The sequence below is a fragment of the Simochromis diagramma genome, unplaced genomic scaffold, assembly GCF_900408965.1.
Source record: "Simochromis diagramma unplaced genomic scaffold, fSimDia1.1 OVJJ01000308.1, whole genome shotgun sequence".
Taxonomy (NCBI): domain Eukaryota; kingdom Metazoa; phylum Chordata; class Actinopteri; order Cichliformes; family Cichlidae; genus Simochromis; species Simochromis diagramma.
Window position 1 is genome coordinate 4,252,626 of NW_024386785.1, and position 14,944 is coordinate 4,267,569.

The following is a 14,944-nucleotide window of genomic DNA, read 5'->3' on the forward strand; positions in this document are numbered from 1 at the left end:
TGTTTGGCTCCTCTCAGTCTCACCTTTCCACTTGGTCCAGGATTAAACTACAACCCTGACCCAGAGGTGTCCTCCTTCATTAGACGCTTCTGAGCCTTTTTTCACGTAAACTGTTGAACTCCAGTGAAATTTAACGATGTGGTGTAACACCTCGTAAGAAGGGTGCGGTCAGTGTTTCCATGTGTGTCAGGTTCTCTCACCTTTACAGTCGGGGTAGGAGTGGAATCCAGATCTGCACTGCTCACATCGAGGACCCTGAAACTCCGGTCTGCACAGACAGCGCCCGGCGGCGTCGCAGCCTTCAGGGAGAGAGCCGAGCGAGCTGCATCCACACACTGCAAACACAGCCGACACACAACGAGACGGTGAGCTGCGGCTGCTGAGTGCACGTAAGGCCGTTCAGCTCGTCACAGAGCTCGCTGTGGTGTGGCGCAGACTGTGACTGCAGCGTGGGCTCGCAGGATTATTACACACTGTCACTACGCTCATGTGTGAGCTCCAGCTGAACGACACGCTGAGCTACACGCGTGCTGGAGGTCATGAGGAGATCTCTGAGTGTAACTGAGAGTCCGGGTCTGATGGGCGGGACTTACGCTGGCACAGCGGGTAGCTGAAGTAGCCCGGAGCACACCGATCGCACTGAGGACCCAGGAACCCGCCGCGACACACACCGTGACCGGTGACCTCGTCACATGACCCGTCCAGGCAGCCAGGCCCTGCACACTGACAGGCTGCACACACACACACACACACACACACACACACACACACACACACACACACGTGTCAGTGTTGTGTTTGTGGATTACTGAAACAAGCAGGACGTCGTCCCCTCGGCTCTGTGATTGGACGGCTGTGAGTCATCAGATCACAGGTGTGACTGTGGGAGATGGGTGGAGTTTGTGATGTCAGCTCAGTTGGAGATGGGTGGAGATGAAAATGCTGCTTTTTGCAGCTCGTGTGTTTCGTGCAGCCGTGGGGATGTTCCTGACGTGTTAGGCTTAAATGTGCACGTCTCACCCTCACAGCTGAGCCCGTAGAAGCCCGGCGCGCAGGCGTCGCAGTGGTCTCCGGTGAAACCCGGTTTGCAGATGCAGGTCCCGGTCCGAGGGTCGGCCCTGCACGAGTTCTCCACGGTTCCTGCTGCGCTGCACTCGCAGTCTGCACACAGAACACAGCCTCGCTTAGACGTTCCTCTCAGTGAACTCACCTCAGGCTCCTCCTGCAAACCTGAGCGAGTGGCTGCAGGAGAGCGTGGGAACATCCACGCTGAAGTCAAGGTGAGCTGACAGATCTGTGTTTATCAGTGAAACCGTCTGTGCACTAAACACCATCACTTATATTTAGCAGCACAGACACGTGTGTGTGTGTGTGTGTGTGTGTGTGCTGCACACTCACTGATGATCTCTCCTGCTGGTCTGGCCTCCCCGTTGATGGTGGTGGGGTGTGTGGGGCTGGCTGTAGGGCAGAGACAGCAGAGGTCAGGTTGTGTAAGCACAGCGGCGTGCTGCTCACACCATCACAGCGGTGAGCCTGCTCTGATGTGATTTGTGGATGTGAATTCTTTGGTTGTGATCTGCTTTCTTCTAAATTTACAGTCATAAAAAGCTGCGATCAAACTTCTTTGGGCTCCTTTAGTGAACCTCGAATCCTCTGAGCTGTTCGGCTGTACTGTACTTATGATCGCTGTAGTTCCAATGTTAGAGGGAGTTTAGGTTAAGAGGGCTAGTCTGTCCATACGTGTTCTTCTAGTTTAACTTCCTGTACTAGAGCCCCGCCCACACCTGTACCCGCCCCTCATGGTCCTCTGCCTGCTGCTGTGTGTCTTTGTTCCTCGCCTTTTGTTCTGGTTATGTGTCAGTCAAACAAAGTTCCTGCGTCTGCAGCACAGCGCCACCCACAGGGCGCCCACAGCAGCTGTGTTCGCAGCACCTAGTGAGTGCATTTGTTTGAGGCTGAAGCTGCAGGGAACCCTCCAGGAAGTGACCCGCTGGCTTTGAGGTGTTTGTGAAACTCACGGTAACACTCGGGGAAGCCGGTGAAGCCGGCGGCGCACGAGTCACAGTTCTCCCCGGTGTAGTTCGGTTTGCAGAAACATCGCCCGGTCAGATCCTCACAGGTACCGTCTGTAAACTCCACATCACAGTCACAGGCTGTGGGTGGGACAAGAGATTAGGAGGATGGGACAGAAGAAGATGACCTGTGTGTGTGTGTGTGTGTGTGTGTCAGGCTCACGTGAGCAGGCCAGCGGCGAGTCGATGGCGTGGTCAGGTGACCTGTAGTAGGTGGGGACGCAGCGCTCACAGTTGACTCCAGTGGTGTGATGCTGAGAGGGAAAAGTTCCCATTACAGTCAGTCATCACAGGTCGCACACTAACACAGTTTCAGGTGTGTCAGGTACCTGACAGTTGAGGCAGACTCCGCCCCCTCTGTAGTGTCCATGGATGTCGAGGCTGGCTCTCCTCTCGTCCACCTCGGGGTCATAGTAACAGTCGAAAGAGTGACGGTGGCAGTTGCAGGCTGCAGGTGAGAACACAGACAGGTGAAGACACACCTGAAGAAGAAACACTCGCAGGTGTGACCAGGATACACCTGCGCTTCATTTACATCCTCATTCACACTCGAGAGTCACTCCTGAGATTCAGAGGAAACCACGAAGCAGACACAGCTGGCTGCGTCACGCACGACATCATCACCAATCAGCACCTCTCATTCCTCTAACCAACACACACACACACACACACACACACACACACACACACACACACACACCCCTGGGGAAACCCCGACAGCACACACTCGATCATTAAGGTAAACTCTGCACTCGTCTGCTCAGCTCTTCCTGTTTCCTGTGACAGGCGCTGTTTAGCAGATTACAGGCCGCCGAGGGTCACATGATCACACGTTTGTCTGAACACAAAGTCAAACACGGTGAAAGGAGAGAAACACACACACGCACTGTTTCATGTCTGATTACAGTCAGGCTGCTCCTCCAGCTGCTGCCACATCTGCACCATGAGCTCAGGTAGCTTCCAGGTGTGATGTTGAGGCTGAAGCTGTTATTCCCACACGTGAGACGAAGGCAGCAGCATTTACCTGTGTGGAGCACACACAGTTATCCACAGTAATCCCAGAAAAACGTTCCAGCTTTGGAATGTTGTGTAAACTGCATGCTGATCCTGGGAAAGGGCGGGACGGGCGTTTCAGACATTTCTAATCTGACTGAAACGCCCGATAACACCTGCGAGCGGTTTCTGTGGAGACAGACTCAGACGCTGCCGGCTCGGAGGAACCTGCCGTCATTATTGGGCTGCAGGATGAGGAGTGCTGGTTTATTCAGCCGGCACCGCCCGGGCGCTGAGAGGCAGATAAGCGCTCCTGAGAGTCCGTCTGGACCTCTGCTGTGCTCTCCGCTATCTGGGACAAAGTTCACACGTGTCACATGTTCCACGCTAGGATTAAGTGGGGGGTTGTTCTCACACCCGAGCAGGAGCCAGCATTTAAAATAACAAGACAGGTAAGTTATTAAGGACAGTCTGTATGTTTGTGAGCGTGCTCAGGAGGCGGAGCCTCACACCTAGAACAGAAACAGCTGTTTCCGTTTTTACAGACCGACGCCTCCCCCTCTGACGGCGGCTCCGGGCCGACCCTCGGCGACCTCCGGTGACCTCACTGATACCCTTGTTGGTCTTTGTTAAATATAACTGCAGCTCTGATAACAGACGGCGCTCTCGTGTACACATAAGCAGAGCTCTGAACAGGATCAGACGCTGAGCGCCACACGATGTAGTCATTTAACCTTTGACCACTCACAAACACACCTGAACTCTACAGATGAGGCTTTCCACAGACACAAACATGGGTGTGCCGTGGGCCCCCCACTGTCACCAATTGGAGCCAGCCTGGAGGTGGAAACAGCTGGTACAGGTCCTGCTCACATCAGCTCAGTGGATGGAGACACACAGTTTACTGTTTGTGGATGGAAACCTCAACACTGACGTTTACCTGAAGCCCCCACACACAGACCTCCTCTGTGACTCCCACCAGCCTCTGAACACACACCTGGACCTACAACACCGGGCAGAAAACGAGGAACACACGCAGGCTCTTAAAACGTGGCGACTGGGCTTTCATCGAATCAGCAAAGATGGCCAGAGCACATGGGCGGAGCTGCCCGTCACAGCGGACGAGCGGCAGATTGAAAAGCCCAGCGAGGATGTTCTTAATTCACACGGACCCGCGAGGTCACCTGACCCCACGCAGGAAGCACATTTCTCTGCAGGGGTCACGACCCTGTGTGTGTGTCTGTGTGTTTGCACGCACTCACGTTCACACTCGTTGGCACTGTAGGTCGTGGCTGGTTTCCATGCCAACTGGTGGTATCCAGGGCAACACTGGTCACAAGATACGCCGCAGGTGTGATGCTGACAGTCGCACTGCAACCTGTAAACAACAGAGTGAAAGGGTTAATGCACACACACAATATGTCTGCATCCATGCTTCATTAAAGTACATTAAAGCCGTACTTCAGCAAAGTACTTGAGTAAAAGTACTCAGTTACAGTTTGATCTGCTTGCCCGTCACAGATTCACAACCATGTAACCGCCAGCCGCTCTTTAAACCTCTCTGCCTCCACCTCTCTGGCCCTCCGTCACCTTCTCCGGCCACCTCGACCTCTGGAGGTCAGCTGCTTCAAAGAAACGACATTAAATGGTGCGCTTCCACCTGGTTCGGTACTTCCTGTCTGGGCTCCAGCAGCTGTGCGATCACGTAAAGTGTGAGCGATAAAGCGCAGACAGAGATCGGCTCGTCAGGCGTGTTTACGGCAGGAATGCGCTGGCCTTGAACTCAATCCTCAGTCCTGTGTGTCAGTGTGTGCGATGGCTGTGTAATATCTGAGTGTGCGTTCCTGGCAAACAGCCCGAGGGCGAGTCCAGTGTGTCGCTTCTGCAGACCTCACGCCGCGCTCATCTCAGCGAGCTGAACCAACGCTGTGTGCACTGGATCTCTGCGGAGGCGAGGCCCAGCACGCTCTTCTTACACCGGATGTGTGAATAACGCAGAGCTGCAGCAGAAAGCCAGCAGAGCTTGGTGTGACAGGTGAAACCTGGTCACATGTAAATATGTGACATCACACAGATGACATTTCCTGTGTGTAACCCTGACGTGTCAGAGGCGCGCTCGGTGCTGCGTGCGCTTTACAGCTGCTTTCAGATTGATGTGTTTGGTTTCACCTTTAGTTCAGGATCACAGCTCAGGGGCCACATCTGGGTTCTTCATTCACAGCTGGTGTGTGTGTGTGTGTGTGTGTGTGTGCGTGCGTGCGTGCGTGCGTGCGTGCGTGGTCGCGGCACATATTCAGTGATAATCCGTCAGAACCACGAGCGCTCTGAAACTGACGTGCACATCCTCAGGAGTCCACCTCGCGTCAACGCAGACTCTGCTGCGATTGGCCTGCTGATTCCAGCTGTTTCATTGAATTAATGAGAGAATAACAAACAAAGCATCCGTGTGAGCACACACTGACGATCAGAAGTGTGTCTAACCCGTCAGCGAGGTCACCTGAGCTCTGACTTGCAGACTGTTTAAAACTCTAAAAAGCGAGCGTGCTCTGGAAGCGGCGTTCAGCTCCTTCAGCTGTGGCAAACTGTGGGTATGACGAGTATTCTGGTATTTTAAACAGAGGCACGGAGCAGGCGTGTGGTTTATGTTCTTATCAAAATGTTCAAACATTCCAATAATGAGATGAATGAGGGTCGGCGAACACGTCCGGGAACCAGAGCAGGTCGTGTCTTTGGCTGCGGCGTGCAGGCAGGCGTCAGAGCGATAAAGGAATTCGAATAAATCTCTCCTGACCTCGCTTTGTGTCAGAGCGCAGGAATGCAGAGCAGCGTCAGCCTGGACGCGTTTGAAGGCTGCAGGTGAGCAGACGCTGCACAGCTGAGCTCATCAGCAGCAGGTTAAAGGTCATAAAACACAGGAAGGGCTCTGCAACAACAGAGACACGCTGCACATGGAATTTCTATTATTTTTATCGAGCCTTCATTTGACGGCAGCCCCGTCTGCTCATCTCCAGCTGCACCACTTTGTCCAGGGACACTGATGCTGCGCAGGAGTTTCATACATTGTTCTGAGCACACGAACGCTTCAGACTGAGCCCATGGTGGAGTGCCCTCCCTCTCTCCTCCACCCTTCCTTTTCCATCACAGGTGAAGTTCCACGCTTCTCTGACTGATGAGAGACCTGGCGAGCTCAGGACTGCTGCGCTCAGCGATAAACCGCAGTTTAAACCAGGAGAGCCACGAGTGCAGCTGCACGGCGCCTGCGGCCTCGCAGAGCTGCAGCCCTGAGGACCATTTCATACAAACCCCAGCATCAGCTGAACACAACGGCACAGAGTCTGTGAGCCGGTACCTGCCCGCTACACCACGCAGACCGAAACACACTACTTCCTGCTGGGAGCGACATGTGCACTAAACTTGGCAACATCATCATATCTCTTCATTCAGTTTGGCACAAATGTCAGGAGAGCTGTGCCTGGAGCAGAGACACCAACCACACGTCCTCCCTTTCACTCACAGTCTTTATTCTCTTCAGGTTGTGCAGCAGGAGGTTTGCAGCTTCGCGCCTCTACAGATTTGAACTTCCAGCTTTGGACAGTAAATGAAACAAACTGCTGCCTGTTGAAACCACGAAACAGAAATATGAGGGAAAGCTTGAGCTCTGTCACTGATTTATAGCCCCAGAGATTTCCTGACCTCAGGGTTAACAACTGGAAATGGAGCCACCTGGATGTCTTTATCGACTGTCAATTAACGCGCAGCTTAAATATCTCCAGGATGTCGGCGTGACGGCGGAAAGAGTCCCAGCAGCTGCGAGTGTCTCTGCTGTGCATCACATCTCCCCCTCAAATCGCAAATGAATCATGTTTAAAAGCAGCTCCGCACCAAGCTGTGTCCACACTCCCTCAATGAGTCTGTACGAGTGTGTGTGTGTGTGTGTGTGTGTGTGAGAGAGTGACATGATGCATGGGTAATAATTTGCACTGCACACAGGAAAGAAATGGAAAACAAACAGCAGGACTGCACGTCTGTGCATGCAGAGGAAACAGACGCGTATTCATGTTTCTGTAATGATGACAGCTAAACACAGGCTTAAGTCTTAACACACACACACACACACCTATGTCCGTGGGTGTTTTCGTTCTGTAGATTATTATCCTAAAATCTTTGCCTCTCAGTCTCAGCTCTTTCTCTCACATCAAACTACAGCATCACAGTCACAAACACCTCCTCACTCTCCCAGCAGACCGTCTGCGTGTCCACGCTAGACCTGCAGTTCCTCTGCCGTCCAGCGGAGGCAGCAGTGAGTCAGTCCCACAGACATGTTAAACACGTTCACACAAACTGTTTGGTCTCTGTGCTGTGGCGTTATCTTTGTGCCACTATTCTGAGCGCACATAAAAAATAAATGTGCAGGTGGAAGTGTTGCATTTTGAGGAGAAATTTATTGTGAGCGAAGAAAAGCTGAAATTTGAGTGACCAAAATTCATTGCTGCGTGCAAAAAACGTATTTCAGTGTTTGCTATTATCCACACACACACACACACACACACACACACACACACCAGCAGCCCCTCTCGCTCAGTTTTTGCATTTGCGCTCGCTTGCATTGTGTTGTGGAGAGAGATAAATCCTGCAGCTCAGAATCGAGCGTAAAAAAGACGTAAACACAGCGCAGACCCGATGCATCAGAGTCAGCGAGCTGTCGGCTTTCAGCCCCGACGGCGTGTCCGTGTGCGGGCCGTCCTGTGAGAAAGTCGAGAAAGAGAACGCTGATTCTGACGCGTCGGTCCGCTCTGTGTTTACGTCTTTGTGTGGAGTCCGTTACCTGCTCTCATTTACTGTTTGGTGGTTGTTGAAATAGTTTTGTGAGCTTTAACCTGAGATGCTGGCGTTTCTGGCAAAATTCATTTATATTTAAAAGTCAAATTGGTCGCACTCTAGAGCCCTGCTGTGGATCACTTCCATCTTCACAACACCTGTACAAGGGAACATGTTTCCATGACTCACCTGTTTAAGCTGGATTAAAGTTGTCATATCTGGGGGCGTGGCCTCTTTGAAAAAGTTTCCTAGTTTTGTGGTTTGGACAACTCCAGAGTGATTACGCTGCTAGCTGTAGCTCACCTGTATCTGACATCCAGGTGAGCTTTGCTCAGACGTACGTGGTGACGGAGTTTACTGAGCAGCTGCAGGTTCTGTGAGGCCATGCTGAGCTCCTCTGAATGCCAGCTGTACCCTCGTTTGCCAGCACATGCTCAAACACAGCTAGCATTTATTTCCATCGCAGGTATGCAAATTGATAAGAGCGTGGCACACAGCCAACCCTCAGACAGGCGTACCTGACGCCTTTCAGATCACAGCTCCGGGGAAAGAGGTGAGTGTGTGTGTGTGTCTGTGTGTGTGTGTCTGTGTGTGTGTGTGTGTGACTCCAAGAGACAAACACAGTGAACGACTGTGTGTGTGTGTGAGTTAAATCTTACTTGTAGGGGTTGCTGGGGTCTTTGGCGTTGCAGGCCTCAGCATGCCCGTTGCACACACAGCGTCCTCCGATACTGATGTCTTTGATGCTGTAGTAATACTAGAACACAGATCACACCAGGAGCTGAGTCAGAAACACTGCTGGCAGCTTCAGGGTTCTTTGCTGCCTACAGTCACTTCAAACAACAACAACACTCATGCTGGGACAACTCACACACTCACTCTTCATCAAAATTTGACACCAAGTTCTCTGCATCGCTTTCCTAAACGTCCAGATGTTGACGACGTCTCTTGTTGTGAAGGCATATCACATCCATGCATCCATCCATCCATCCATCCATCCATCCATCCATGCAACCATCCATGCATCCATCCATCCATGCATCCAGCCAACCATCCATCCATGCATCCAGCCAACCATCCATCCATGCATCCAACCATCCATGCATCCATCCATCCATGCAACCATCCATCCAACCATCCATCCATCCATCCATCCATGCAACCATCCATCCAACCATCCATCCATCCATGCAACCATCCATCCATGTCTCCAACCATCCAGCCATGCATCCATCCATGCATCCATGCCTCCATCCATGCATCCAACCATCCATCCATCCAAACATCCATGCATCCATCCATGCCTTCATCATGCATCCAACCATCCATCGAACCATCCATCCATCCATGCATCCATCCATCCAACCATCCATGTCTCCAACCATCCAGCCATCCATGCATCCATCCATGCCTTCATCCATGCATCCAACCATCCATCGAACCATCCATGAATCCATCCATCCATCCAACCATCCATCCATCCATCCAACCATCCATCCATCCATCCAACCATCCATGCATCCATCCATCCATGCAACCATCCATGCATCCATCCATCCATGCAACCATCCATCCATGTCTCCAACCATCCATCCAACCATCCATCCATCCATGCATCCATCCAGCCAACCAACCATCCATCCATCCATCCAAACATCCATGCATCCATCCATGCCTTCATCCATGCATCCAACCATCCATCCATCCATCCAACCATCCATCCATCCATCCATCCATCCATCCATGTCTCCAACCATCCATGCATCCATGCATCCAACCATCCATCCATCCAACCATCCAGCCAACCATCCATCCATCCAACCAACCATCCATGTCTCCAACCATCCATCCATGCATCCATGCATCCATCCATGCATCCATCCACCCATGCATCCATCCAACCATCCATCCATCCATGCCTTCATCCATGCATCCAACCATCCATCCATCCATGCATCCATCCATCCATCCATCCATCCATCCATCTTACAGCCTTGTAGGATTCATTTAACAGACTTGAGGAGCATGATCTCATCTTTACTGTTTGTCGTGATCAGTCCAGAAAACGCAACATGTAGCAGTAAACACCCAACAGCAGCAAATCAGCAAACTATGACGTCACTGCGTGCTGACTGATGATTGGTTTGCTGCGGTGCCTTACCCTGCGGGTGACGGTGGGGTCGCGGAGCGCCTTGCCCATCAGGTGACCCAGCAGCGTGTTGGTTCTCAGGAAGCAGAGCCTGATGTTTGTGGCCTTGGTGAACTCCCTCAGTACTGGCGAGTATGAAAAGTTCATCGCCCCGGGACGGCCGTTCACCAAAGACACGACGATCTGAGGACAAAGACACGAAACCTGCAAACACCTGGCAGCTGATCGTTCCTCGGGTCAGCTGACCAATTCCTTGAACTGATGTTAGCTAACAGCTCAGAATTTCAACCTTTAGTCACTGTCTGCTTTTTTCTCACTTTGTGAGCATTATTTATCCATTTGGACCACTCGCTCGTTCCTTTGGCTGATAGATTTCTACGTCCTCCTCACTCATCTTTCTCCCAGCTATCTTTAAACTGATCTCGTTACAGAGTCGTTGTAATCTGATCACGTGATTGTCTCACCTCTCCATTCTCCAGTGGCACGATGCGTGAATACTCGGTGGTGCAGACGATGTCATCATCGTGGCTGATCCTCTCAATGGTGCTCTGTCCAAAACGCTCGATGCAGTCTCTCTTGGAGGCTACACACACACACACACACACACACACACACACACACACACACAAGAAAACAGAAAAGTGTGAGACGTCCTCAGGATCCACTTCAGTTGATGATTAGAGCATCTCTAAGCAGCTGCTCTCAAACCCTAACACCACATTTGGCGTCATGTTAGTGAACACCGTTCGGCTGTTTCCACACGTTGTCAACAGAAACTACAGGTGCTCATCCTCAAAAAGCTCAGAAAAGCACAGCATCACACTGTGGCTGGGCCCATAGCAGGATGCAGTGATGTCAGCAGATGTGGGAGGAGCTAAGGCAAGAAATTCACCAGTGATTGGTGGATACAGCCCTAAATTCTACATGGAAATACCCCGAAATACTGCGAGTAATCCTATGTAATGTCCGCTTCTCAGAGCTTCTGAACTATAGGCTGATCTTAGCACCAGCACCAGTTACTGCACCAGTACCAGTTACTGCACCAGTACCAGCACCGACCCTGGTAGAAGAGAGAAAACAGAGGTGCAGAGATTATTCTGCAGCATTCTTTCAAATTAAAAGTCAAGCTAACCACATTTATGATATGAACACCTGCATTAAGCCGTCACCTTTTCATTTATCTGCCACCACCTCAGACACCTGGTGTGAGTCTGAATGAGGCACACATCTGCTAGTTAAACATCACGCTGCGACCTGCTGGCAACAGTCCTGGAATTCCCCTCCAGCTCACCTGAACTGACGGCTGCCACAGCCAATCAGCTGGCAGGCCTGTGATGTAATGCCCCTCCCCCCGGCCCCCGAACTGCTGTTTAACTGAGGTTAGAAGAAGAGTTAGGGTGACCCACAGGAGGTCAGGACGGTGGAATCTGACAGAGTTCGGTCCTCGGCTGTCGGGGTCGTACAGGTGAACATGCATGCAAGCGTGTGCTGTTACTCACAGGCGAAGTACTGCCACGGCTGGTAGGTCTGCCCGAAGTCCACGGATCTCTCCAGAACCCAGAGGTCAGGCCGCGGAGAGTTGGCGAATTTGATCAGCACGTATGCCACGTGGAAGAGCTGCAGAGATACCGAAGAAGAAGAAACGCTGATGAAAAGCACTTTGACCTGGTTTGGACCGTCGATGGAGAAACAGCAGGACTCACTTTAAAGCAGGAAAAACAAGAAAAAACAAACGACAAGACTAAAAGGAGGGAGAAGACAGCGCTGTTCACTGCTTCCTGGACTGCGTCAGCGTCAGTGCTGTGTGATGTTACAAACTCGACCCGACACCAAGCAAAGACAGCCAGTTTATACAGGGGCAGCAGTGTGCCATCATTTATGAACCATCATCAAAACCACTAAATCACTGAGATGTTGAGTTTTCACAATAATGACACAACAACATAAAAAACACCTTTCAGCTTTTATTTTCAAAAAGTTTTTCTGGCTGCAGTTCTGTCATTAGCTAACGAGCTACTGCAGCGAGGGTGGATCAGTAACCAGTACCAGGTGACTACATCACCATCCTGTCTTTGATGTGAGCATGTTAGCTGCATCCACAGGCTGTGACAGCATCACAGCAACATCCAATCACTATCCTTCGCTCTGAGCCTCAGCTGGAGCGCAGGCTTCACTGCACAGGACTCACTGCAGCCTCTGCTGGACGCTAGAGGAACTGCAGGTTTGAGAGTTTGCGTTTGAGGTCAACGTTTGGAGAGGATGAAACAGAAAATGTACTCTCACTGTGGGCGAGGATGCAGGACGTACACAGAGCCCACAAGGCGCAACCAGAATAAAGTCACAATACAACAAAAAGATGAAAGATAAATATCAAGTATAAATATGAAGTGCACATGTATGATTCTGTAGAAAAATACTTGTAGTTTCTTGTCTAGAAAATATTAAATATAAATGCATTTTGAAGAAGAAAGAAGGAGTGGGCTGGATGGAGATGAACGTTAGAGAGCTGCTCAGGGAGACGCTGGCTTGCTCCGAGCTAAACGGCTGACCTCTGTGAGGAGGCGCACATGTCATCAGCTGCCGTCACAGAGCTGAGCCGGAGCTCCTAACGTGCTCCTGCCGACACCTTTTCTCCTCACCCATCACCCCCCCGTTCATTCCCAAAGCTGATTGGACGGTGATGACAAACTGTTGTGTCTGACCTTGAGATCACTCCCCAGCTGCAGCAGAACAAACTAAAGCGACAAAGAAACGCGATAACACGAGCTCTGACGTCCCGTGTGAGGCCTCGCTCACAGCTCACTGCTGATTGGTTCAAAGCTTCACACGTTCCTGGCTCACGCCTGAATGATGCCAAAGTCTTCATCGGTCCCACCGTACCTAAAAATAAGCACCCATTGAGCAGAGAAATGCTCAGAGTCTCATTAATGTGGAAAAACTCAAACAAGCTTCAGATCAAAGATGTGAACTTTAACATCCACAGTCTGAGTCCGTTTGTCATCTTGGCCCTCAGGAAACACACAAAGCTGCCTCACAGGTCGAGTTTACCTCAGGTGATGAGAGGCGTGGCTCTGAGCGGTTCCTGCTCATGATTCACGACATTAGTAAATAAACATAAATAATGAACACAACGGTAAATTATGATGATCAGTCATCCTGAGCACTTGCAGCCTGACAGTTGCAGATGATCTCTGCTCTTCATCTCTCCCAGTCTTTGATCAGCCGTCATCGGAGCTCGGGCCCGTCATCTCCACTTCCTCCTTTTAAAGGCGAGCGCTGTCAGAAGTGATGACAGCAGGAACGCAGAGAGGCTGACGATGACGGGAGTCCGGGGACAGGAGGGCCGTCCATCCATCTGCATCTGTCCAACAGTTTGTCCTCTTTTTAAACAAAGCCTTAAAGTGGTGGACTGCAGAGTCTCAGCAGTAGAACTCCATATTTCTATTCTTGGAGCAGCTTTGCATGATTCTTCTTCTGGTGCAGTCGAGCACATGACCATCCACCGTCAGAGCAGAAACTGTTGTTGTAAAACACATTTCTGACCTTTAACCTGCTAAATTTAAGAGCTCCACATAAACACGCCCCTCCCCCCTTTATTTTCTCTTTCTCTGGGTGAGTTCTGATTGGATAGAAGAAACAAGAGAGTGAACCTTTTTAATGTTTTTGGCTTTCAGGTCTGATTGAATGAAACAGGAAGTTGATTCTGGAGATTTTTTTTATCATAGTGTTGGAGTCAGAGAGGAGCAGGACGGACCTCGCAGAGCAGCTTTCACCGTGAATGTGCTGACGTGGAGCTGAAGAAACATCAGACTGAACCTCGGTGCTGAGGAAACATCAGACTGAGCCTCACTGCTTAGGAAACATCAGACTAAGTCTGTGTTTGTGGGCAAACAGGAGCCGCAGGATCATCTGCAGGTCATTCAAACTCACTTTCCCGGGTTCAGCACGGAGCGAAGGACGCCGCCTCAGCACAGCTCACGGTTAGGGCCTGCATGGTTGCAACAGCGCTTCTAACTAACAAGGGTCGATCATGTGTGTCTTCATGTGTGTCTGTGTGTGTGTGTGTGTGTGTGTGTGTGTGTGTGTGTGTGCATGCGTGTCTGTGTGTGTGTGTGCATGCGTGTGTGTCTGTGTGTGTGCATGCGTGTGTGTGTGTGTGTGTGTGTGTGTGTGTGCATGCACAGACACACACACACACACACACACACACGCATGCACACACACAGACACGCATGCACACACACAGACACACACGCGCACACAGACACGCATGCACACACACAGACACGCATGCACACGCATGCACAGACACAGACACACACGCATGCACAGACACAGACACACACGCGCACACAGACACGCATGCACACACACAGACACGCATGCACACACACAGACACGCATGCACACACGCATGCACACACGCATGCACACACACACGCACGCACACACACAGACACGCATACACACACGCATGCACACACACAGACACGCATACACGCACGCACACACGCATGCACACACAGAGACACACACGCATGCACACACGCATGCGTGTGCATGCGTGTGTGTGTGTGTGTGTCTGTGTGTCTGGTGTTGCTGTGTGTGTGTGTGTGTCTGTGTGTGTGTCTGTGCGTATGTCTGTGTCTGTCTGGCCCCTCACTGGTTTAATAATTGTACACATTCCTTGGTGGCTCCACATTCCTGGTGCCACAGGTAACTATGGCGATAAGCATGGAGACGCACAACAAAGGGACAGCGTGAGGAGGAGGAGACGTTTCAGCAAACACCAATAAGAGAGCAGTAAGAAGGTCAGCTGATGCACTGAAGTCACACAGGTTATAGTCACCTGCACCACAGAGATCATGTGACCTGGTCACTTTGTGGAATGCAGGAACATTTAAAAGCTGTG

At 51.2% G+C, this 14,944-nt stretch overlaps 1 protein-coding gene across 2 annotated transcripts in view; it reads right to left on the reverse strand.

Moving 5' to 3' along the window:
* Positions 1-14,944, reverse strand: part of lama5 (laminin, alpha 5) — a 71,473-nt gene that overhangs the window by 38,747 nt on the left and 17,782 nt on the right. For both annotated transcript variants that reach the window (XM_040022844.1, XM_040022843.1), the window contains exons 3-14: positions 11,532-11,649; positions 10,497-10,615; positions 10,045-10,215; positions 8,543-8,640; positions 4,328-4,443; positions 2,402-2,520; positions 2,236-2,326; positions 2,019-2,153; positions 1,399-1,458; positions 1,021-1,161; positions 594-731; positions 201-335 (exon numbers count right to left, since the gene is read on the reverse strand). In XM_040022844.1, the coding sequence (XP_039878778.1) occupies positions 201-335; positions 594-731; positions 1,021-1,161; positions 1,399-1,458; positions 2,019-2,153; positions 2,236-2,326; positions 2,402-2,520; positions 4,328-4,443; positions 8,543-8,640; positions 10,045-10,215; positions 10,497-10,615; positions 11,532-11,649 (1,441 nt within the window). The remainder of the gene's footprint in view (positions 1-200; positions 336-593; positions 732-1,020; positions 1,162-1,398; positions 1,459-2,018; positions 2,154-2,235; positions 2,327-2,401; positions 2,521-4,327; positions 4,444-8,542; positions 8,641-10,044; positions 10,216-10,496; positions 10,616-11,531; positions 11,650-14,944) is intronic.